The 24,733-nt window shown below is 48.1% G+C and overlaps 2 protein-coding genes across 2 annotated transcripts in view; one reads left to right on the top strand and one right to left on the bottom strand.

Annotated features, from left to right (window-relative positions):
* naa15a (N-alpha-acetyltransferase 15, NatA auxiliary subunit a) overlaps positions 1–5,581 on the top strand; it is a 105,429-nt gene extending 99,848 nt beyond the window's left edge. Inside the window, exon 20 of the mRNA XM_055643512.1 lies at positions 4,198–5,581. Within this exon, the coding sequence (XP_055499487.1) occupies positions 4,198–4,398 (201 nt within the window). The 3' untranslated portion in view covers positions 4,399–5,581. The remainder of the gene's footprint in view (positions 1–4,197) is intronic.
* A 447-nt stretch (positions 5,582–6,028) lies between these two features.
* The window catches only part of ugl (ureidoglycolate lyase), a 193,928-nt gene continuing 175,223 nt past the window's right edge, over positions 6,029–24,733 (bottom strand). Inside the window, exons 15-17 of the mRNA XM_055643525.1 lie at positions 17,511–17,578; positions 11,045–11,175; positions 6,029–9,007 (exon numbers count right to left, since the gene is read on the bottom strand). Coding sequence (XP_055499500.1) covers positions 8,884–9,007; positions 11,045–11,175; positions 17,511–17,578 — 323 coding nt within the window. The 3' untranslated portion in view covers positions 6,029–8,883. The remainder of the gene's footprint in view (positions 9,008–11,044; positions 11,176–17,510; positions 17,579–24,733) is intronic.

A 24,733-nucleotide genomic window follows, 5' to 3' on the forward strand; every position in this document is an offset into this window, starting at 1 on the left:
ACCTACTATATCCGTTGTTCAAGATGTGGACTCTTATACATCGGCGAGACCTAACGCAGACTGGGTGATCAGTCTCCCTGAACCTACCTGATCTCCCAGTTGCTAAACACTTTAATTCACCATCCCATTCCCACACAGACATTTCATTGTCAGACTGAGGCTAAACGCAAATTGGAGGAACAACATCTCATAATTCGCTTGGTCAGCTTACAGCCCAGTGATAACTTCAAGTAACCCCACCCAAGTCACGCAAGTTTCTCGTTTTCGCCCAGCAAACAGCTTACAATGGCCTGTTTCCTTTGTCATCTTTACTTTTTTGCATATATTTCATTCATTGTTCTTTATCTCTACATTATTGTCTATATCTTTCGTTTCCCTTATCCCTAACCAGCTTGAAGAAGGGTCTCGACCCGAAACGTCACCCATTCCTTCTCACCAGAAATGCTGCCTGTCCTGCTGAGTTACTCCAACTTTTTGTGTCTATCTTTGGTTTAAACCAGTTCTTTCCAACACATACTAAATATCTTAAAAATGGTGTTATTTTACCTTCCTCAACCATTTCCTCTAGTAGCTCGATCTGAATAATCACCAACATTTATGTGAAGAAGTTGCCTCTTGAGTATCTTTTAACACTTTCCTCTCGCATTATGAGAGGAGAAAGTATTTTGTGGTTTTTATTCCCTTGTGGAAAAGTCTGTCTCCTGCACTCCAAGGAATAAAAAGTCCTAATCTGCCCATCCTCTCCCTTTAGCTCTGGCACTTGAGTCCTGCCAACATCCTTGTAATTATTCTCTGCACTCTTTCCAACGTAATGGTATCTTTACCATAACATGATGACCAAACAGAACACAATACTCCAAGTGTGGCCTCACTGAGGTCCCATATAACTGCAACATAATGTCCCAACGTCTATTTACATTTTTCTGACTACTGACAGCTAGCATGCCAAAAGCTACCTTCACCCCCTCTATCTACATGTGATGCCACTTGTAAGGAACAATGTACTTGTAATATTTTAACCCTCTACAACGTTCACCAGGAACCTTCCTTTCACTGTGATGGTCTTGGCCTGGTTTGACTTCCGAAAATGCAACACCTCACGCTTACCTGAATTCAGTTCAGTTTATTGTCATGTGTACTGAGGTACAGTGAAAAGCTTTTTGTCCATTAGCCGTTCCTTCGGTCCACTTGCCCAGCTGATCAAGATTCTGCTATAATTCCTGATGACCATCATCATCTGTCTAAGATACCCCCTATTTTAGTGTCACCTGCATACTTATTAATCGTCAAAAAATTCTTACAGGATTTGCGATGCATCATTTTACCCCACACAGTTTCACATTGCCCATCCAAACGCAGGTAGATTCTGTCCCTCAGAATCCTCACCAGTAACATACTCACCACTGATGTTATGCCCATCTCATTCTCATACATTCTCATCTAAAGTATTTATATAAATAATGAAGAACAACGTGCCAGCATTGATCCCTGAGGCATATCACTCGTCACAGGCCTCCAGTCGAAAGAACAACTTTCCACCATTACCCTCTGATCCCTACTATCAAATCATTTATGTATCCAATTAACTTGCTCTTCCTGGATTGCATGTGATATAACCTTCGAGACTAGCCTACCATGTTGGATCTTGTCAAAGGCCTTGCTATAGTCCATATGGACAATGTTCACCACCTTACCTTGATCAATCCTCTTCAAAAAATCTTTGGGAGAGGAAGACAGGAGAGAGAGAGAGGGGGAGAGACAGAGAGAGTGAAATGCAACCGTGCGTCACGCGCTCAGAATGTTCTGGAAATGAAGTGTGCGTGTCTCATGCACGAAAGCTGTCGGCAGCTCTATGGTATTCAGGGAACCAGCCTGACGCGTCATACACACACTAACCATCCCCCCCTCCACCCCCCCCCTCCACCCCCCCCCTCCAACCAACCCCCCCCTCCCTCCAACCACCCTCCCTCTAACCACCCTCCCCCTCTCCCCCCCTCTCCTCCCCTCCACCCCTCTTCCCCCCCCCCCCCCCCCCCCACAGACATTGTGAAAGGGAGGGAGGGAGGGGGAGAGATCTCCCACCCCTGTCCCGTTGTGACTCATGCAAAAGTTTGATTTTAGTGGGACCAGTGAAGGTTCCAATCTCCCTCACCTGTCCCATTGTGATGTCATATATGTAAATGAGATCCTTTGTGATTGGACATATGTGAGGTGGCACTTTGGCTCATGCAGCAGTTTGATTTTAAAATGTTTTGATGTTTTGTGAACAATTATTCAAAATCTGGGGAAATAATTGACGAAATCTAGAGAGAGATGGATTTCTGAACTCATGTTAAATCCCTACCGAAATTGCAAAAATCTCCGCGTTTTTGTGTCTGGTTTTCGAGGAGATACATTTCACATGCAAAAGAACACACACACATATGCGCGCGCACACACACACACACACACACACACACACAGTTTTAATAGATACTAGACCAAGTGCGTCCACACTGACCTTTATTCATTGTCCATTTCGCATCATTATACTGAATAGTTTTTTTATCTGAAATGTTAACTTCTCGCTCCATAAATTGACATTTTGCATCACAGCTACCTACAAGTGATATACCAGATGAATAGACGGTGGCCAATGTTGTTTATTTATATAAGAAGGGCAGCTGGGTTGAGCCAGATATCAGTAGACTTCGGCAACCCGAAACTTCACCGATCCCTTTTTTCCAGATATGGTGCCTAACCTGCTGAGTTACTCCAGCATTGTGTGTATCTAGGGATAAAACTATTTAGGTTCTTGAAAGTGCAACATAGGTGGGCAAGCTGGACAAGAATATTTGTGATGCTTACCTTTGGCTGTGACATAGGATAGTTGTTGTGACATCATGCTACAACTTTATAACATATTGGTTATATACTATAGATTATATACTACACTATATATGTATTTGTGTTTGAAAGGGTTTAAAGGACATCACCGTCCGGAGCAGAGAAGACCGTGGCCTGTAGAGGTATTTAAAGTTACCGGAGGGGTAGGTGGTAAAGATCTAAGACAAGATAGGAAGTTTCTAGGAAATGAGAAGGACTTTTCTACCTACCGTGGTTGGAGTCTGGAATGCGAAGCCTAAAGTGATTGTGGAGACAGGTACTCTTGTGACACAAGTGCCATCTCAACAAGGACTTGTATCGCCATGTCGTAAATACTATGGATCTAATGCAGATAGACAGGTTTAGTGTAAATAGGTTCAATGGGTGGCATGGACATGTTGAACAAAAGGGCCAATTTCTGTGTTGTATGACCACTCCAAATGCTGACTGACCCAAGAATTTCCAGCATCTGTTCTTAATCAGATTATGCTGAATAGTTTCTTAAGACAATATCTGTACTGCAAATATTTTTAAAATAAGAAGTGGAACATTGCAACTAGGGAGGTTGAGTCAAGAGATGAGGTTGAGTACACCCTAGAAATAAGTACACCAGAAAGTAGCTAAAAGTTGTTTTGGTTGATGAATAGAACATTTTTCCAATGAAAGCAATGGATCATTAAATAGAATATAACGGCTCTAATTTTCGTGCTAAGTGGAAGTCACTAATTGAATCCAACCACAGAAAGGTCCTTAGTCAATCATTGACTTGTTGAGTTTCAGCTTTTTCTTGAGTTCTGGCTAACATGGAAAAATTGACTACCTCCTCTAGCTAAAAATCAGCTTAAGGATACCTTTGCATATTGTTTAACTTGGCAAATGTTTATCTTTAGCATGTCGGTGAACACTGATGAGGCATCAAATAATTTATGCACTCTCATCGGACAAATAGGCTTGCTGCTAAGGCACAATGTGCTGGAGTAACTCAGCAGGTCAGGCAGCCTCTCTAGATAACATGGATACGTGATGTTTTGGGTCGGGATCATTCAGAATGCAGGGTCGTGACCCACATCGGCACCTATCCATGTTCTCTGCTGCCTGACCCGCTGTGTTATTCCAGCATTTTGTGTTGCTTTTGTGTACCAGAATCCACAATTCCTTATTTCTGCTATAAGGCACCTTTACTAGCTGTTAATTGAAGTCTTGGATTGTTAAAGGTAAACCTAACCTTTAGCCTTAAATCATGCTAGGGCTCTGTGGCTACTTTGGATAATATACAAACAACATAACTGTAGCTTTTTGACAAGTCTGACATTTTGATTTCTTTCTATTCAGATTTGTGTGAAAGTGCTGGAAGCTGTGCGTGATGGCAACCTGGGAGTATGTAAAGAAACAGCTGAAGCCTACAGGGCACAGTGCCACAAAATTTTTCCCTATGCTCTAGCATTCATGCCTCCTGGATACGAAGATGATGTAAAGATCACAGTGAATGGGGATAGTGCTACCGAACCAGAAGAACTGACCAATGAGATCTGAATGAAGATGGTGAATGAAGTCAACACATTTTTGTCGCACACCTCCGATGTCAGCTTCCCACTCTGGTCGACAGGATCTGTAAATATGTGTCAGGGTTTCATAAATGCCTACAGATCATAGACTTTCAGAATTGGGGGTCTTTTTTTTTTTATCCTGCTGACTTAAAAAAAAATTATCTGAAATTTTGGTGGTGACTTCTGTACCATGTGTTTCTGAAGCCCATGTGAGTGAGAAGGTGACATCAGTTTAAATGCACTCAACACCGTTCTTGCAATTGGCTTCCCGGGTTTTTAATGTAATTTCTAAAGAATTTTGAGAGCTGTTTTAAAAAGATGGGTGTGACACAAAAATGTAGTCTAACAACTACTGTCTTGAGATTGCCATGGTCAGCGGTGTGCTGCCCTAGCACTGGATCCTCTAAGCACAAACTTTGTCAGGGCGGCAGTGTCTGACTGAACATGAACGGAAACTACATGCAGACCACAGGAAATACCTTATGTAAATTGTGATGTACAGATTAATGTACCCAGTTAAACAAAAAGTGTTAAAGAGGGATAGGTATTTGGAATTGAAGACTGAATGGGAAGAAGTAAAATTAGAGTGTACTGACCATCATTTCTAAATTCCTTGGGATTTTCTAAAAAAAAAACATAAATTTAGTATGTCTGTAGATCACCTGCATTACAGAACAGTTCTGAGTCTGCATTTCAATGTTGCTGCTCACAACGACTGAAAGTTGCAAATGTTAGCAGTCAACAGTTACTGCTTTCCTTTTAAATCCTTAATCTTTGATTGCAGTAGGAAGCGTTTGGTAAATTAACCTGGTTTCATGTTCTAATTTAGTGGACAAGCCTTGGACTCAGTACTGTTTTTGTTAATGCAGATGCAGATCATCATCAGTAACTCCCTGACAGATTATGTAGAAAATTATACATTGATCATTTGGATACCAGTTTTTCCCTCTATGTAATGTCAATTATAGTTCTTGAAGCCCAATATTTCTAAGGATACTTCTTGCTCTGCAGTTTTACTCATGCCCCAGACTTTGTATGTTTTGAAAAGGGGCCCACAATTTTTCGAGAAAAAAAAATGCTTCTTTATTTCTGCAGTTACAATTAATTCCCGTGGTTCTGAAATGCAAAAGGTACCAAATATACAATGCAATAAACTTTTTTTTGGAAAATTGTTCTAACATGGCTTTATTTTGCAGATTTCATTTTCCAGGTATATTTCAAAAATGTGCCCCAGCAATTGATTCAAAGCACTGTCTGTTACTTATGAAGAAAATGTAATTGCTCCCTGTTTATTTGATTATAATTGTATACAGCTTGTTTGTAACTGGTCTGTCCTAATCCTAGCTGGTTATCCAAGAAACATGCATTTCAGCGCAGTTGTGAATTCTTAAGTTACTGACTTGACGTTTGACTGCAGAAACCAAGTAAAAGACTGTACAATGTTCCATTTTAATATTGCAGGACTTTTGTGTTTTTTTTTAACCACTCAAGAAGCAATTAAAGCTGGAAGCGGAGGGTATTCTGTACATCTATCCAAATAATGCAGCTGTGGGTCTGTCAAGAGAAAACTTCCTAGGTTGGTATGAATGATGGTCTTGCTCACAGTTCACAAACTCTGATTACCAGTGGGCTTATGTCAGTATGATCTATGAATGTCAGAATTTGGTTTGATCATTGAGGTTTTTTTTTTGTGTTCATGTCTTAAACCATTTCAGCACTGAGCCTTGTGTAGGATTTTATTTTTCATTGTCTTTGAGATCCATCCAACACACAGGGCACTGATACAGCATATGAAATGTAAATTTTACATTTGTTTCTGTGGTTAGTTCCATTTTAACCACACTGGTTGTATTCAGCATCTAATAAACTGGTAGTGTTTGTGTCATTTTTGTCACAAGTCTTAATGCTAAAATCCATTCTCTAGTTAACTGTATTCACTTTGCTACAAGTGGAGATCCCCTAGTTTGGAAAGCTAGTAATTTTTTAACTAAATTAATAATCTTCCATCTGTATTTTCATTACACTGTTGTGTGCATGCAAGCAGTTTCCACAGCAGGAAGACTCACATTTCCACTAACTCCGAAGGTCAAATAACATGCACTGGAAAATGTTATATTATTTTATTCATTAAGCATGTTGATGTATGCTGCAATTGTAATTAGTAGGAAGGTAGCACAATGTTTGATTTTTCCATTGTCCAATCAAAGGAAAATCTGAGGTGCTCTGCTGCCCACTCATTAAGGAGATAAAAATATTTCCAATTAAGGGTCACTGTCAAATAGTTGCTTTGGGATATGGGGGGGGGGGGGCACATGGAAAGCGGATAAGGATATTTTTGCTTTGATTAACATACTTTGGTATTTAAATAACATGTTGAGAACATCATATTTGGTTTTCAATTAAACAATATCCTGGTTAACAATTAATGTTAAGTTGAATTCCTAACAGTTCCACTTTTTTTTTTAATAGTCATTCCTTGTTTTTATTATTTAAAAAATACATTGCCTGCTATGATAATAATGTGGTGCCATGGCTGTATTAACCGATTGATCTCAATTTAAGTGCTAAGTGCAGTGAAAAGTCTCCCTAATTTGACAATAGCAAAAATTCATCACTGCATTGGGGGAAAATGGTTCCTGTAACAGGTTAGTAAAAATAGTCCAAAGGATTTTCTGTTCTATTTAGCCTTTTTTTTTTAAATGCCTTGACCTTTCCATGAAGCACATGAAAGTGTTTTTCAAAGAAATTGTTAAAGAGTGTTCTTGTATTCTCATAGTTATTAAATTGAAGTATTTTGAAAAAGAAATACAAGGGAGGATAGAACACAAATTAATTGTTAAGTCTATAAATAGGCATAAGCTGATGGATTTTGGGTTTTCTACAGCCAGACAAGTACAGCAGCCCAGTTTAAATCTTATAACTTCATGTGAACTGGAATGTGAATTGTCTGCCCAAACAATCATAACACGTCTGTCAGAATTTTGACCAAAGATACATTCATTTTAGATGATTGTTCACAAAGCAATGCAAACTTTGAACACAGTTTGTCTGACTGTATTTGGACTTTTCTGTACTCTTATGTATAGATACATAACATTAATCCCCGAGTTGCTCTTCTGGTAGATGGCACCTTTTCCCATCAAAATTCAATAATAATGTTTATGTCTTTGTTATCCACAATTCTAGGTGGCAGAAAAGTAAAACTGATCAGGTCTCCCAGTCCAAGGGATTGAAATGGTTATAATATTGCAAAAAAAGTACACCTGTAATGTATTTGCACAAAGATTTTGCCTCTCGAAATACTTTTAAATTTGCTATGTATTTCAGGCATTTGTTTATTCCTAATTAGACTTTTGCTTGCTGTTGGTCATGGTGCAAACACTCAAAAACACTAAAATCAAGCAGTATTGTAGGAAGTATTTCCCTGGATGTTTGCAGATTGCTGGACTTGAAATAAAAACATAAAATACAGGCAGTGTTCTCTCCCCACATTTATTGTAAACGTAAGATTTTTATTTTTAACACTCTAGGTTCAAAAGCTTGTCAATTTAAAATTTACTTTTGTGTACCTACCTAAAATGAAACAGTGATTTAATTCAATTTTTGGAAGACTTGATAACATTGATGCGGAGGTTGTAACCCCTGGCTTAGGAAAACCTAGAATTTATTTTTGAGTCATAGCCATGCTGGAAAAACTCCAGCCTAGTTCATGAGATTGTAGCAAACCTTTAGATTTGGAAGTTTAAAACAAACACTTAAAATGGGCAAGATCCTTGCAATCCTAATGGCAACAAAGGATCATCAATATATTTTGAAGTCAGGACAGTGTACTTCTTGGAAACAAATGTCAACAGGTGATCCAAAGTGCTTGCTTCCTTTGTCCTTGCTGGTAGATGGCATGTATCATTCAGATACCCAGAAATGGTTACATACTGCAACAGTGGAAATTGGTTAGCATCTCCTTGAGTGTGCAAACTTTGCTGAGCTAGGCTTGCTTTACTAGGAACATAAAGTTAATGTTGTCCCACAAATATGATATTAATCCTAAAGATGTGGGTGGTATGGTGGCACAGCGGTAGAGTTGCTGCCTTAGTGCAGGATACCCGGTTTCGATCCCGACTACGGGTGCTGTCTGTACGCAGTTTGTACATTTTCCCCGTGGCTGCGTGGATTTTCTCTGAGATCTTTGGTTTCCTCCCACACTCAGATGCACAGGTTTGTAGGTTAATTGGCTTGGGTTTGTATACTTGGTATAAGTGTAAATTGTCCATGGTGTGTGTAGGCTTGTGTTATTGTGGGGATTGCTGGTCGGTGCGGACTCGGGTCGAAGGGCCTGTTTCCGGGGCTGTATCTCTAAACTAAACTAAATCTTTAATTCTCAAATTCCAATTTTTACTTGTGGTTTGTCACCACTTTTAGAATCATACATTGCATTAGTTTTTTTGCAGTTATTACCACATGTTCTATGCAATTAATGATTGGCACTTAAAAATGTATGTTCCAAGTTCAAGTACATCGTGAGGAATTCTGGAAAATCTCGCTTCTGTACAATCTCAAGGAATATTTCGGAAGCCACTGCCAGTTGTCCTTTGGAGCTGAGGAAAGATGGTAATCATTTAAAACTAAACATAGAAATGCTCATGGTGTATTCAACCAATAAAGTAAATTGAATTCTAATTGTGTACTTGTTCACTTGTAATCTATTTAGGGTGGAACAACCTGAATGTTTTATGCCAACGCAACTCTTGAGAATGGCATAGGAGCTAAAAAGCCTTATCCATTTGGTTAACATCACAATAATTGCAGAACACCTTGCCCAGATGGGACTAATTTCCTGACACCAAAACGCTCATTTGTCCTTTCAGGGGGAAAAGAAAGTCTGGCTAACATGTATCCTTAGTGACGTGCAACGGTGATACAAATATATGTTATGCTCTTAATTTTAACATTGTGCCACCTTTTCATCTTCATGCTACAAAAAATACAATTGAAAATAAAACTGCAGAATGCTGGAAATCTGAAATGGCAAAGCACTGAGGCATACAGCAGGTCACGTAGCATCTGTGGAATGAGAAACAGCTAATGTTCTCAGTTCTACAACCCTTCAGAACAAGACAAAGATGGATAAGTTGCAGGCCCAGGAGCTGATTGTTTTTCTTTTCACAGATAGCTAACCTGAGCTTTTCTGTTCATTAAAGGACACAAATCTTAATTTTCATTTGCGTCAACAGTATATTTGGTTCTTCCACTTAATTCTGGTGAGAATCTAACAACACAGCTAATTGAAAGAATTATTGAGAATTTTACATTGTTTTGTTGCGTCAAACGTTAATAACATCCTGAAAAATGATGGCATTTCTTGGCATTTTACCTAGGCCACTCATTCATAAATTTTCACCACTTGATGCTAGCCACTTGATGCTATAATTTTGAAATATGCAATATATGGGAAGGTATTTAGTATATGACAAGAATTAACTTGAAGCTACACATTGTCTTTAGGTTATTTACCAATCAGAACCACTTGTAGTTCTATTGGCACCTTTTCATTCCAGTTTTACGATCAATGATAAAATGAATTTGATTATTTTTCAAACTAGAGCAAACTTTTAATAATTTTTGTCACGTCACTTCATGTTTAAATTATTTACAGCCAGTCAAATCACACCGTGTCAAATTATTTGTTTTAAGGGGAAAATATTTGTATACAAGTTAGAAGCCGGAGTAGTCATGTGGCCTTAATATTATGGCCGATCTGACTGAATTCAACTACATTTTGGTCTACCTCCTGTAACCTTTTGCCTTTATCAACTATCGGTCTTAACTCTTGAATTATCTTCCTCAAAAGTAGCCCCCTCAATATATTTAAAAAACTGCCTCACCCCACTATAAACAGTAACTCATAGTTCTAGTAAATTCCTTGTATGTGAATACTTGGCCAATAAACTTACTTAGATTCCCTCACAAGCAGAAACATCTCTAGACCCACTGTCTAGACCCCAGAGGATTTTGCTTCACTCAAGCCTCCCCCTCTTACACTCAAGCAGAAGGACTACTCAGTCTAACCATTTCTCATGGACAACCTGCTTTAAAAAAAACAAAAAACAATTCTGTATATGTACAGTTCTGTATATGTTTCAAACAAGACATGACTTCATGAATTAATCAAACAAACATGACTTCAGAATTAAGGGACAGAAGTTTAGGGGTAACATGAGGGGGAACTTCTTTACTCGGAGTGGTAGCGGTGTGGAATGAGCTTCCAGTGGAAGTGGTGGCGGCAGGTTCGTTGGTATCATTTAAAAATAAATTGGATAGGCATATGGATGAGAAGAGAATGGAGGGTTATGGTATGAGTGCAGGCAGGTGGGACTAAGGGAAAAAAGTTGTTCGGCACGGACTTGTAGGGCCGAGATGGCCTGTTTCCGTGCTGTAATTGTTATATGGTATACTTCCATTTGTTGGATATGATCTGCAAAAGAAAAATCTGTTTGATGAACTAGTAACTTTGTTGGCGACGGAAACTATTGTGTATTGCCTAGGTCTGCAGTATGATTTTACCGGTTTGTATGCAAAACAGCATTTCACCATGCCTAGGTACATGTGACAATAAAATATCATTGATATTTTACCTGTCATTGTGGTGATGCAAAACATCCTGTAATTCAGTTTCTATTTCCTTTACAAGAGCTTGAACTAGGTTTCTGGTGACAATTCTGCCATCATTCTCCAATTTTACTCTATGTCGAAGCCACTGCCAAACCTGTAAGATAAATTTATAGAAATAAAGACATTTTACAGCACGTGATATAAAGCTTCTAATTTTGCAAGAGACACTTTCTATAATCCAATCTTGCCATCTTTTTTAAAAGAAAAAGCTGTGTCAAATTTGGCTTTTTCATATAGCAATTTGAATTGATTATTCATGAGCAATGAATGAAATAACAAACCTTAACTTTTTGACTACCCTCTCAGTGGAAAAGTTGCCACTGCTCTAGTTTTAGAATTCAGACAAGTTTAAATTGTAATTAAGCGAACTAAAAAGCAAGCTACAGGAAGTTGGCGATCACTTGCCAGCTCTGACCTTATCTCTCCCCCTCACCTTTTTAATAATGCATGCTTCTCTCTTATACCCTCACACCTGATGCAGGGTCTCAATCTTAAACATTGCTGTTGCTTTGCCTCATCAGATGCTGCCTGACCCATTGTTCCTCCAACAGTTTGTTTTTGATTGCTGATGTAGTCCAACTTAAAGTTAAGACTGAAATTTGGAGAGGTTTTGATTGGGAACCATGATTTGCATTGTGGGGTGAATGATGAATTAATAGGCCATAAAAATAGTCTCTTCAGAACGGAGACGCAAAAAGCTGGAGTAACTCAGCTGGGACAGGCAACATCTCTGGAGAGAAGGAATGGATGACGTTTTGGGTCGAGACCCTTTAGAAGGGTTTTAAAGAACAACAGATGGTAACTAAAAAGGCAATACGGGGAGAAAAGATGAAATACGACGGTAAGCTAACCAATATTATAAAAGAGGAGAGTAAGAGTTTCATCAGTTATATAAAGAGTAAAAAAGGAAGTTGGGCCACTAAAGAATGACGCGTGAGAAGTGATAATGGGGAATAAAGAAATGGCAGAGGAGTTATTGCGTCCGCTCACAGTAGAAGACATCAGCAACATGCCTGAAATTCAAGAGTCTGGTTGGAGGTTAGTGGAGTGGCTATTACTAGGGAGAAGATGCTAGGGAAACTGAAAGGGCTGAATGTGGATAAATTACCTGGGCCGGGTGGACTGCACCCTCGGGTTCTGAAAGAGGTGGCTTTAGAGATTGTGAAGGCATTGACAGTGATATTTCAAGAATCACCAGAGACAGGAGAGGTCCCAGATGATTGGAAAGTTGCCAATATTAATTCAATTTGCATAAGAAGGGAGCAAAGCAGAATAATGGGAACTATAGGCTGGTTAGTCTGACTTTGGAGATTGGTAAGGGGATGAGGTTACAGAGTACTAATGTACAAGTTCATGATAAGCAGGCCAAAGTCAGCATGGCTTTGTGAAGGGGAGGTCTTGCATGACAAATTTGTTGGAATTCTTTTAAGAAGTAAATAGGACAGACAAAGGAGAGTCAGTAGATGTTTACTTAGATTTTCAGAAAGCCTTTGATAAGGTGCCACACGTGAGGGATATGTATCAAAGTGTGGTAAATTGGATTAGTAAGTATGCAGGTGAATTGATGGTGTGGTAAATTGGATTAGTAAGTATGCAGATGATACTAAAATAGGTGGTGTGGATAATGAAGTAGATTTCCAAAGTCTACAGAGAGAGTTAGGCCATTTGGAAGAATGGGCCGAAAGATGGCAGATGGAGTTTAATGCTGATAAGTGTGAGGTGCTACATCTTAGCAGGACAAATCAAAATAGGACATACATGGTAAATGGTAGTGAATTGAGGAATGCAGTTGGACCGAGGGATCTAGGAATATCTGTGCATAGTTCCCTGAAGGTGGAATCTCATGTAGATAGGGTGGTAAAGAAAGCTTATGGTGGGCTAACCTTTATAAATCAGCATTGAGTACAGAAGTTTGGATGTAATGTTAAAATTGTACAAGGCATTGGTGAGACCAATTCTGGGGTATGGTGTACAATTTTGGTCACACAATTATAGGAAGGATGTCAACAAAATAGAGAGAGTACAGAGGAGATTTACTAGAATGTTGCCTGGGTTTCAGCAACTAAGTTACAGAGAAGGTTGAATAAGTTAGGTCTATTCTTTGGAGCGCAGAAGGTTAAGGGGGGACTTGATAGAGGTGTTTTAAATGATGAGAGGGATAGACAGAGTTGACGTGGATAAGCTTTTTCCATTGAGAGTAGGGAAGATTCAAACAAGAGGACATGACTTCAGAATTAAGGGACAGAAGTTTAGGGGTAACATGAGGGGGAACTTCTTTACTCGGAGTGGTAGCTGTGTGGAATGAGCTTCCAGTGGAAGTGGTGGAGGCAGGTTCGATTTTATCATTTAAAAATAAATTGGATAGGTATATGGATGGGAAAGGAATGGAGGGTTATGGTCTGAGTGCAGGTAGGTGGGACTAGGGGAAAATAAGTGTTCGGCACGGACTTGTAGGGCCGAGATGGCCTGTTTCCGTGCTGTAATTGTTATATGGTTATAAAGGGCAGATTCTAGCATGGATGGCAGAAGACAAAGAGTGGCAATAAAGGGGGCTTTTTCTGGTTGGCTGCCAGTGACTAGTGGAGTTCCACAGGGGTCAGTGCTGGGGCCATTACTCTTCACGTTGTATATTAATGATTTGAATGAGGGGATTGAAGGCTTTGTGGCCACATTTGCAGATGATACGGAAATACTATAGGTGGAGGGGCAGGTAGTGTAGAGAAAGCAGGGACTTGGACAGGTTGGGAAAGTGGGCAGAGAAGCGGCAAGTGGAATATAGTGTAGCAAAGTGGAGTCATGCATTTTGGTAGTAGGAATAAAAGCATAGACTATTTTCTAAATGGGGTGAGAATCCAGAAATCGGAGGTGCAAAGGGACTTGGGAGTGCTGGTGCAGGATTCCCCAAAAAGTCGAATCGGTAGTAAAGAAAGCAACCTCAATGCTAGCATTGATTTCAAGCGTGCTTGTATATGAAAACAGGGATGTAATGTCGAGGCTCTATAAGGCCACATTTGGAATATTGTGAGCAATTGTGGGCACCATATCTGAGGAAGGAAGTGCTGGCTCTGGAGAGGGTCCAGAGGCGGTTTACAAGAATGATGCCAGGTTAACCAATGATGAGTGTTTGTCAGCACTGCTTGTACTCATTGGAGTTTAGAAAAATGAGGGGGGGGGGGGCCTCGTTGAAACATACAGAATAGTGAAAGGCTTGGTTCGAGTGGATGTGCAGAGGATATTTCCACTAGTGCGGGAGTCTAGGACATAGCCTCAGAAATAAAGTATGTTCTTTAAGGAAGATGAGTAGTTCTTTAAACGGAGGGTGGTGAATCTGTGGACTACTTTGCCACAGAAGGCTGTAGAGGCTTAGTCAATTGATATTTTTAAGGGAGAGATAGATTTTTGATTACTACAGGTGTCAGAGGTTATGGTGAGAAGGTAGGAGAATGGGGTTAGGAGTGAGACATAGCTCAGCTATGATTGAATGGCATAGACTTGATGGGCCGAATGGTCTAATTCTACTATGACATGATCCGAAATGTCACCCAATTCTTCTCTCCAGAGAACCCAAAACACCACTCATTCCTTCTCTCTAGAGATGCCTGTTCCACTGATTAACTCCAGCTTTTTGTGTCTATCATCAGTTTAAACCAGCATCTGCAATTCCTTCCTACACTCTCCAGAAGTGATTCCATTAGAGGCCATGTTGATGATGCCTCCCTCTTCTGTAAATGGCAAGGTGAAGCTATTGGATTTCATTAGGGGCATCCCCTATATCTTTCCTCAGCCTCCTGTTTCCAATGCTGCTATTGGGTCTATTGGTCCTGCTTCACATCCTTGAGTCTATGGGTCTGAATGCTACTGCTCTTCACCCAGCTGAAGTTGTTGGTTGGTTAATGCATTCCAGGAACAGCCAATATGTATAAACCTTGTTCCATACACCCACCACACTTTGTGTGAAAATGTTACACCTCAGATTCCTATTAAACCCCCCCCCCCCCCCCCTCTCCCCCCCCCCCCCCCCCCTTCACCTTAAACCTATGTCCTCTCGTCATCAATTCACCTACTCTGGGCAAGAGATTCTGTGCATCTATTCCTCTCATCCTGGCATTTTGTTCAACCACCTCCACACACTTTCCAAAGCCTGCCAATCTTTCCTGTAGTCGGGCGACCAGAGCTGCACAATAATATTCTAAATGCAGTCATCGACTTTGGGTGGCGCCGCGTGCGGCAGCCTCGCCAGCGGTTTGTCCATCCTTTCACCCTTTTTGGTATTTTGAGTCTGTCTAAAAGTATGTTTTTGGAGATTTCTTAGTCTTTTTTATGTGGGGGATGGGGAGGGAGAAGAGGGGAAACCGTTTATCAGTCAATTCCTGGTCGAGGATGCGTCTTCTCAAAGTCGCATATATTCGCCCACTCCTTGCAGCCTACCAAGTGAATTGGCGCGGCCTTTCCTGCTGGAGACCGGCCAGAGCTTCAGCAGCGGCGCAGCACTGAATTACCATCGCGGAGCGGGTGATGCCTTACTGGGGATCGCCGTGTTGGAGCTCCGGAGTGTTGGGCCTGCTGCTTTAACACCATGGAGCTGTGATTTGCGGAGCTTCCATCCGTGGGCAGCGCTGACTAACATCGCGGAGTCCTGGGACCCCTTGCGGTGGTCGCCAGTGGTGGAGCTTCACCCAGCTCAGCCTGTGGACTTCGGGAGCCCCGGTCTCTGGTGGGAAGCAGCAGATTTGGAAACTCCAAGCCGCTGTGTTTGTTCTTTAGTTCCAACGTTGGAGTCCCGATCATCCCAGCGTGAGGGCCTGAACATTGAGCCGCCGCAGCGGCGACTGCGGAGGGCTCAAAAGCCCCGACTACGGGCGAACAATGAGGAAGATGGCTGAACTTTGCCTTACCTCACAGTGGGAAACGTTGATTCCAACGCTGTGTGGGGATGTTTATGTTAAACTCTTGTGTATTTTATTCGTATGGCTGTATGGTAACTCAAATCTCGCTGTACCAATTGGTGCATGTGGCAATAAATGTAACGAACTTGAAATCCCTATAAAGCTGCAGAATAATTTCCTTCACCATGTACATTCCCGGCCTATGAAAGCAAGCATACCATATGTTTTCTTAGTAACTCAACTCAGCAAGTCAAGCAGCAACTGTGGCAGTGATGGAAAGGAATTATTGTTGTTTCAGGTCAAAACCCTGTGTCAACTCCTTCCACCCCCCCCCCCCCCCCCCCCCCCCACCACCACCAAGCTGCCTGACCCACTGAGTTCACCTGGTATCCTTGGGTAGTCCTATTCAATACTGCCTGAGAGCATGAGAAGCGTGCCTAAAATCAAAAATCAAAGTGTTCAAACTGGAAAAAGTTAATGCTCGCTGCAGAGTCATAAAACCAGTCCTTAAATTAGTAGGGAATGCCTTTCTCTTGACAGTTCTATAAAAGCAACTAACAATGACCACATGAATACTACAGGGTCATTGTTTGACCTTTCTTCCTCAACACTCTTTGATTAGACTTGATGAAATACATTTGAGAGAACAATATCAATGTTGGATTGATATTTCTGCGCTCTGTTGGCAGTAGATGGGGCGGATAAAGTTCTGGGGGTATAAACCAGTTCTTAATCTGTGACAATGTGATATAACCATATAACAATTACAGCACGGAAACAGGCCATCTCGGCCCTACAAGTCCATGCCGAACAAATTTTTTTCCCCTTAGTCCCACCTGCCTGCACTCGTACCATAACCCTCCATTCCCTTCTCATCCATATGCCTATCCAATTTATTTTTAAATGATACCAATGAACCTGCCTCCACCACTTCCACTGGGAGCTCATTCCACACCGCCACCACTCTCTGCGTAAAGAGGTTCCCCCTCATATTACCCCTAAACTTCTGTCCCTTAATTCTGAAGTCATGTCCTCTTGTTTGAATCTTCCCTATTCTCAAAGGGAAAAGCTTATCCACATCAACTCTGTCTATCCCTCTCATCATTTTAAAGACCTCTATCAGGTCCCCCCTTAACCTTCTGCGCTCCAGAGAATAAAGACCTAACTTATTCAACCTGATATAAAGCCAACCTTGGATTGAAAAAAGGGTCCCAACCTGAAACGTCACCCATTCATGTTCTCTCGAGATTCTGCTTGACCCGTTGAGTTACTCCAGCACTTTGTGTTTTTTTTTTGTATTGGTATCATATTGGCAATTTAACTTGCAGAATAAATCCTACCCTTAATCTATTGGGACAATGCAGAGGTAACCTCTTTATAATCTGATCCATATAATACCATTGACGACAGAAGATACAAAAATATTGAGCAGAATTAAGAGACAAAATAATTTGATAAAGCAAACAGCAAGCTATATTTAAAATATATTTTAAACCTAGTAATCTTTATTGTAGTGTAAAAAGGAAAAAGTCTGCAAACTTACCTGTGACCGGGAAATCTCTGCAGTAGCCGAATCTTCCACTTGGCCCCGAAAGTAAAAAGTACCTTGACCTATCGATAAAAACAAAGGTCCTGTGATTTAATTCAGAATTAATAATAACCATATAACAATTACAGCACAGAAACAGGCCATCTCGACCCTTCAAGTCCGTGCCGAACACGTATTCTCCCCTAGTCCCATATACCTGCGCTCAGACCATAACCCTCCATTCCTTACCCGTCCATATAACTATCCAATTTATTTTTAAATGATAAAAACGAACCTGCCTCCCCCACCCCACCTAATCATTGAGAACTTTTACTTTTTATGTCTTGACTATTTATAATGCGGGTTAAAAATAATATGGTAACTCCCTATGTTATTAATAAACTATTTACTGATTTTCGCCACACCACTGACTCTTTGGAACTTGTGTCCTTTGGTTTACAAACCCATTTTTATTCAAGTGCAGACCCATTGGGTCTGTTTCCCCAACATGCGTTTGCGTGCGGGGGGGGGGAGGGGGAGCTGCGGCATCACACTCACACTAACCACATCCCAAACACGCAGGTGTGGGGAGTGGGGGAGAGGGAGACGGGTTGGTGAGAGGGGAGGGAGGGGAGAGGGGGAGGAGGAAACGGGAGAGATTTGGGAGGGAGAGCAGAGCGGGGTAGGAGGACTGAGGGGGATGGGAGGGCAGGAAGGGAGGGGAGAGGGGTAGCGGGGAGTGGTGCAAGAGAGAAGGGAAGGGGTGAGGGGGAGTTGGGGGTGAAGAGGGGTGACACGGGAGGGAGAGGGGGGGTTGGAGGGAGGAGGAAGAGGGGTGGGAGCGAAGGAGGAAGAGGGGTGAGAGAGGGGGAAGGGGAGGATGAGAGGAAAAGGGGAGGATGAGAGTGGGGAGGGGGAGTGAGGGAGGTGTGAGAGGGGGGAAGAGTGTGGAGGGAGGGGGAGAGTGGTAGGGGGCGGGGGAAGAGTGGGGGGTAGGGGAAAAAGTGGTGAGGGAGAGGGGAGGGTAAGAGTGCAGAAGAGGTGCAGAGCGGTAGGGGAGTGGTGGAAGAGGCAGAGAAGGGTAGGGGGGAGTGGGGGGGGAAAGGAGGAGGAGGAGGGGGTGAGAGAAGGTGGGGGGGGGAAGAGGGGAGGGAGGGGAGGATGGAGGGCAGGGAGGAGGGAAAGGGGAAGAGTGTGGGAGGGGAGAGGAGAGGGAAAGAGAGGAGGGAGGGGGAGAGGGGGGGTAGAGGGGGGAGGGAGAGGAGAGGAGGAGGGGGATAGAGATGGGGGGGGGAGAAAAGTGGAAGAAGTGGGAGGGGGGAGGAGTGTAGGAGGGAGTGGTGGAAGAGGGAGGGGTAGAGGGAGTGGTGGAAGAGGGAGAGAGGGGGGGGGGGAGAGAGGGGGAGAGAAGGGTGTGGGAGGGGGAGGAAGGTGGGAGAGGAGAGGGGGAGGGAAGAGGGGAAGGAGGGGGAGGGGAGAAGAGGAGGAGGGGGGGGGAGGGAGAGAGTTGAAGGGGGGGAGGGAGATGAGAGAGGGGGGAGGGGGGTGAGGAGAGGAGGGGAGGGGAGGGGTGAGGAGAGAGAGAAGAGTGGGGGAAAGGGGGGGGGGAGAGGGGGAGGGGGAGGAGGGGGGGAGAGGGGGAGAGGAGAGGAGGGTAGGAGAGGGGAGGGAGAGAAAGAGGGGGGGGGGGGGAGGAGAGGGGTGGGGGAGGAGGAGGGAGAAGGGGCAGGGGGGAAAGAGGAGAAAAGGGGTGGGAGGAGGGGAGGGGATGGGAGAGGGGAGGAGGGGAGGGGGAGGGAGGAGGGGGAGAGGGGGGGGGAGAGAGGAGAGGGGGAGGAGAGGGAGAGGGGAGAGAGGAGATGGAGAAAGGGAGGGGAGGGGAGGAGGGAGAGGGAGGAGGGGGGAGGAGGAGGAGGAGAGAGGGGAGGAAAGAGGAGGGAAGGGGAGGGGGGGAGAGGGGGGAAGGAGGGGGAGAGGGAGAGGAAGAGGAGAGGAGAGAGAGGGAGGAGGGGAGGGAGGGGGGGAGGGGAGTGGGGGAGGGAGAGGGAAGGAAGGGAAGGGGGGGGGAGGGAGGGGAGGGGAGAAAGAGAGAGGAGGAGGGGGGAGAGGAGGAGGAGAGGGGGGAAGAGGAGGTGGGGAAGGAGGGGAGGTGGGGGGAGGGGGAGAGAGGAAGGAGGGGAGGGGGAGGGGGAGGGGAGGGGGGGAGAGGGAGAGGAGGGGAGAGAAAGGGGGGAGGTGAGAGAGAGAGGGGGAGAGGAGGGAGGGAGAAGGAGGGAGAGGGGAGGGGAGAGATGGAGAGATGGGGAGAGGGAGGAGGGGGAAAGGGGAGGGAGGAAGGGGAGAGGGGGGGGGGAGAGGAGAGGGAGAGGGAGGGGGGGAGGGGAGAGGGGGGAGGGGAGGGGAGAGGGTGGAGGGGGGAGAGAGAGGGGGAGGGGAGGAGAGGAAGGGGGAGGGAGGAGGAGAGGTAGAAGGGGGGGGGGGGGAGAGAAAGGAGGGAGGGAAGGAAGGGAGGAGGGGGGGGGAGGGGAGAGGAAGGGGAGGGAAGGAGGGAGGGGAGGGAAAGGGAGGAGGGGGAGGAGGGGGAGGGAGGGGGAGAGAGGGAGAGGGGAGGGAGGGGGAGGGGGGGAATAGAGGAGAGGAGAGAGAGAGAGAGCGGGGGCGGGGATAGTAGAAAAACGTGAGAGAGAGAGACAGGGTGTGAGAGAGAGAGGGAAGGGTTGCAGAGCGGGGAGGGAGAGGGGGAGACGGGAGAGACGGATATGCGAGAGGGAGAGGGGGAGGGGGAGGGAGAGGGGGGGGAGGGGGAGGGAGAGGGAAGAGGAGAGAGAGGAGGGGGGAGAGGAGAGGGAGAGAGGGAGGAGAGGAATCGGAGAGAGAGAGGAGGAGGAGGAGAGGAGGGGAGAGAGGGAGGGGAGAGGAGGAGGGGAGGGAGAAAGGAGGGGAGGGGGGAAGAGAGGGAAGTGGGGGGGGGAGGAGGGAGAGAGAGAGCGAGGAGGGGGAGGGGGAGGGGGGAGGGAGGAAGGGGGGAGGAGGAGAGAGGGGGAGAGAGGAGAGGAGGGGGAGAGGGGAAGAGAGGAGAGGAGAGGGGGGAGGGGGGAGGAGGGGGGGAGAGAGGAGGGAGAGGAGGAGGGGGGGGGAGAGAGGGGAGAGGAGAGAGGGGGGGAGGGAGAAGAGAGGGAGAGGGGAGGAGGGGAGGGGAGGAGAGGAGGGAGGGGGAGGAGGGGAGGAGAGGGAGGAGAGGGGGGGGGGAGGGAGGGGGGGGAGGAAAGAGAGGGGAGGAGAGAGAAGGAGAGGAGAGAGGGGGGGGGGGAGAGGGGAGAGGAGGAGAAGGGGAGAGAGGAGAGGAGGGAGAGGAGGGAGAGGGGGGGAAGGGGAGGAGAAGAGGAAGAGGGAGAGGGGAGGGGAGGGGAGGGGGGGGGGGAGGGGAGGGGGAGAGGGAGAGAGGAGGGAGAGAGAGGGGGGAGGAGAGGAGAGGGGAGGGAGAGTAGAGGGGAGGAGGGGAGAGGAGAGGAGAGGGAAAGAGAGGAGAGGAGAGGGAGGAGAGGGAGGGGAGGAGAGGGAGGGGAGGGAAGGAGGGGGAGGGGGAGAGGAGAGGAGAGAGGGGGGAGAGAGGGGGGGGGAGGGGAGAGGGAGAGGGGAGGAGGGAGGGAGAGGGAGGAGAGGACGAGGAGAGGAGGAGGGAGGGCGGAGGGGGAGGAGAGGGAGGAGAGAGGGGAGAGGGGAGGAGGGGGAGAGGAGAGGAGAGGGAGAGGGGAGGGAGGGGGGGGGAGGGGAAGGGAGGGAGGGAGAGGAGAGGGGAGGGGGGAGGAGGGGAGGGGAGGAGAGGGAGAGGGGAGGGGGGAGGGAGGGAGGGGGAGGGGAGAGAGAGAAGGGGGGAGAGGAGGGAGAGGGGCGGGGAGGAGGGAGAGAGGGGAGGAGAAGGAGAGGAGAGAGAGAGGAGGGAGAGGGGAGAGGAGGGAAGGAGGGGAGGGAGTGGGGAGAGAGAGGAGAGGGGGGGAGGAGAGGAGAGGAGAGGGGGAGAGGGGAGGGAGAGGAGAAGGAGAGGGAGAGGAGGAGGGGGGGAGGGGAGGAGAGGGGAGGGGGGGGGGAGGAGAGGAGAGGAGGGGAGGGGAGGAGGAGGAGGAGAGAGGGGGAGGGAGGAGGGGAGGAGGGGGGGGGGGGGAGGAGGGGAGGGGGGAGGGGAGGGGAGGAGAGGAGAGGGGGGGAGGAGAAGGGAGGGGAGGGAGGAGGGGAGGAGAGGAGAGGAGAGGAGGGGAGAGGAGTGGAGAGAAGAGGGGAGGGAAGAGGGGGAGCGAAGATGGGAGGGAGGAGGGCGGAGGAGAGAGGAGAGGAGGGGAGGGGGGAGAGGAGAGAGAGAGGAGAGGAGGGAAGAGGGGAGGGAGAGGGGGGAGGGGGGAGAGGGGGAGGGGAGGGAGAGGAGGGGGGGGAGAAGGGGGGGAGGAGGGAGAGAGGAGGGAGGGGGAGGGAGACGAGGGGAGGGAGAGAGGGAAGAGGGGAGGGGGGAGATGTGAGGGGAGGGAGAGGGAGGAACAGAGGGAGGAGGAGAGAGGAGGAGAGGGAGAGGAGAGGAGGGGGAGAGGAGGGAAGGAGAGGGGAGGAGGGAGGAGGAGAGAGAGGGGGGAGAGGAGAGAGAGGAGAGGGGAGGGGGAGAGGAGGGGGAGGGGGGGGGGGGGGAAGGGGGAGGAGAGGGGAGAGAGAGGGGAGGAGGGGGGAGGAGGGAGAGGGAGGTGAGAAGGAAAGGGGGGGGGAGGGGAGGTGATAGAAGACAGGAGGAGAAGGGAGGAGAGGGGAGGAGAGGGGAGGGGGGGGGGAAGGAGAGGGGAGGGGAGGGGGGGGGAGAGGAGAGAGAGAGAGGGAGAGGGAAGGAGAGAGGAGGAGAGGAGAGGAGGGGAGGAGAGAGGGAGGAGGGAGAGGAGAGGAGAGGAGAGGAGAGGGGAGGGAGGGAGGAGAGGAGGGGAGGGGAGAGGGGAGGGAGGGAGGGAGGGGAGAGGGGGGGGGGGAGAGGGGGAGAGGGAGGGGGGGAGAGAGAGGAGGAGAGGAAGGAGAGGGGGGGAGGAGAGGAGAGGAGAGGAGAGGGGAGAGAGGGAGAGGAGGGGAGAGGGGAGGGGGGGGGAGAGGGAGGGGGGGAGGGGGAGGGAGGAGAGGGGGGGGGAGGAGGGAGGGGAGGAGGAGGGGGAGGAAGGGGAGAGGGGGAGGAGGGAGGGGAGAGGAGAGGAGAGGAGGAGAGGAGGGAGGGAGAGAGGGGAGGGGGGAGGAGGGAGGAGGGGAGAGGGGGAGGCAGCGAAGGGGAGGGGAGAGGAGGGAGGGGGGAGAGGAGAGGAGAGGGGAGAGAGAGGGGGGAGAGGGGAGGAGGGGGAGGAGGAGGAGAGAGAGGAGAGAGAGAGGGGGTCTGGGGAGGGGGGCGGAGGAGGGGGGGGGGGGGGGGGCGGGATCAGAGGAGGGAGAGAGAAGAGGGGGGGAGGGGAGGGGAGGGGGGGGGGAGAGGGGAGGAGGGAGAGAGAGGGGAGGAGGGGGGGAGGGGGAGGGGGAGAGGGGGGAGGGGAGGGGGGAGGGGAGGAGAGAGGAGAGGGGGAGGGGGGGGGAGGAGGGGAGAGGAGGAGGGGGAGGAGAGGAGAGGAGGGTGGGGGAGGGGGAGGGGAGGGGAGGGGAGGGGAGAGGGGAGGAGAGGAGAGGGGGGGAGAGGAGAAGGAGAGGAGGGGAGGAGAGGGGGAGGAGGGGAGGGAGGAGAGAGGAGGGGGGAGGAGAGGGGGAGGAGAAGAGGAGAGGGAGAGGAGAGAGGAGGAGAAGGGGGGGAGGGAGGAGAGGAGAGGGGGAGGAGAGGAAGGGGAGGGAGGGAGGGGGAGGAGAGGAGAGGAGGGGAGAGGGGGAGGAGGAGGGGAGGGGGGAGGGTGGGGAGGGGAGGAGAGAGAGGAGAGGGGAGGAGGGGAAAGAGAGAGGGGAGGGGAATGAGGAGAAGGAGAGGGAGAGGGGGGGAGAGGGGGGAGAGGAGAGGGGAGGGAGGGGGAAGAAGAGGAGAGGGGAGGGGAGAGGGAGAGGAGGGAGGGAGAGGGGGGGAGAAGGAGAGGAGGGGAAAGGGTTGGGGAGGAGGGTAGAGGGGAGGAGAGAGGAGGAGAGGAGAGGAGAGGAGAGGAGGAGAGGAGGAGGGAGAGGGGAGGGGGAGGAGAGGAGGAGGGGGGAGAGGGAGAGGGAGGGGGGAGAGGAGAGGAGGGGGGAGGAGGAGGAGGAGAGGAGAGGGAGAGGGAGAGGGGAGGGGAGGAGGTGGAGGGGAGGGGAGGAGAGGAGAGGAGGGGGAGGGGGGGAGGAGGAGGAGGGAGGAGGGGAGGGGAGGAGAGGAGGGGAGGGGGGAGAGAGGAGGGGGAGGAGAGGGGAGAGGAGAGGAGGAGGGGGAGGAGGGGGAGAAATGAGGGGGAGAGGAGGGGAGGGGCTGAGAGGCAAAGGCATAGAGGAGAGGAGAGGAGGGGAGGACATCTGTGAGGATTGGGGATTGGAGAGGGGAGGACGGGAGAGGATGGGGGTGAGAAGAGGGTTTTTTGAGAGGAGGAGGGGGGGGGGGGGGGGGGGGGGGAGAGATGGGGAGGAGGAGGAGAGGAGAGGAGGGGAGAGGGAGGGAGATTTAGGGAGGAGGAGGGAGGAAATGTGGGGAGAGGGAGGAGGAAAAGAGAGGAGGGGAGAGGGAGGGGAGGTGAGGGAGTAGGAGGGAAACAAATTCTGGCTGCCACAAGTCAGGAGCCGGGAGGAGAGAGAGGAGGATATAAGGAACTAGACCAAGTGCAGAGGAGGAGGGGAGAGGAGGGAGGAGAGGGAGGAGGAGATGAGGAGAGAGAGAGGGAGAGGGGAATGGAACTGGAGGAGAGTTCTCAAAAGAGAGGAGAGCACTGGAGAGGAGAGGAGCAGGGAAGGAGAGGGGGAGGGGACTTTTCCCTGCCTGATGGAGCAGAGAAAAGGGGAGAGGGGAGGTCTTTGGGGGGAAGGTGTGGGGGAAGCTGAGGGAGGAGGAGGAGAGAGGAGTTTATTTTTGAAAGGACTTGGGGGGGGGGGAGGGGGGGGGGAGGAGGGGAGAGAGGAGGGGAGAAAGAGGAGGGGACAGACGAAAGAGAGGAGGAGCGGGGGAGGGAGGGAGAGAGAGAGGAAGAGGAGAGGAGAGGGAGGAGGAGAGGGAGATTGAGAGGGTGGAGGGGAGGAGAGGGATGAAGGAGGGAGAAGAGGAGAGGGGAGGACGGGAGGAGAGGAGGTCCATT

The sequence above is a fragment of the Leucoraja erinacea genome, chromosome 1 (assembly GCF_028641065.1).
Source record: "Leucoraja erinacea ecotype New England chromosome 1, Leri_hhj_1, whole genome shotgun sequence".
Classification (NCBI taxonomy): Eukaryota; Metazoa; Chordata; class Chondrichthyes; order Rajiformes; family Rajidae; genus Leucoraja; species Leucoraja erinaceus.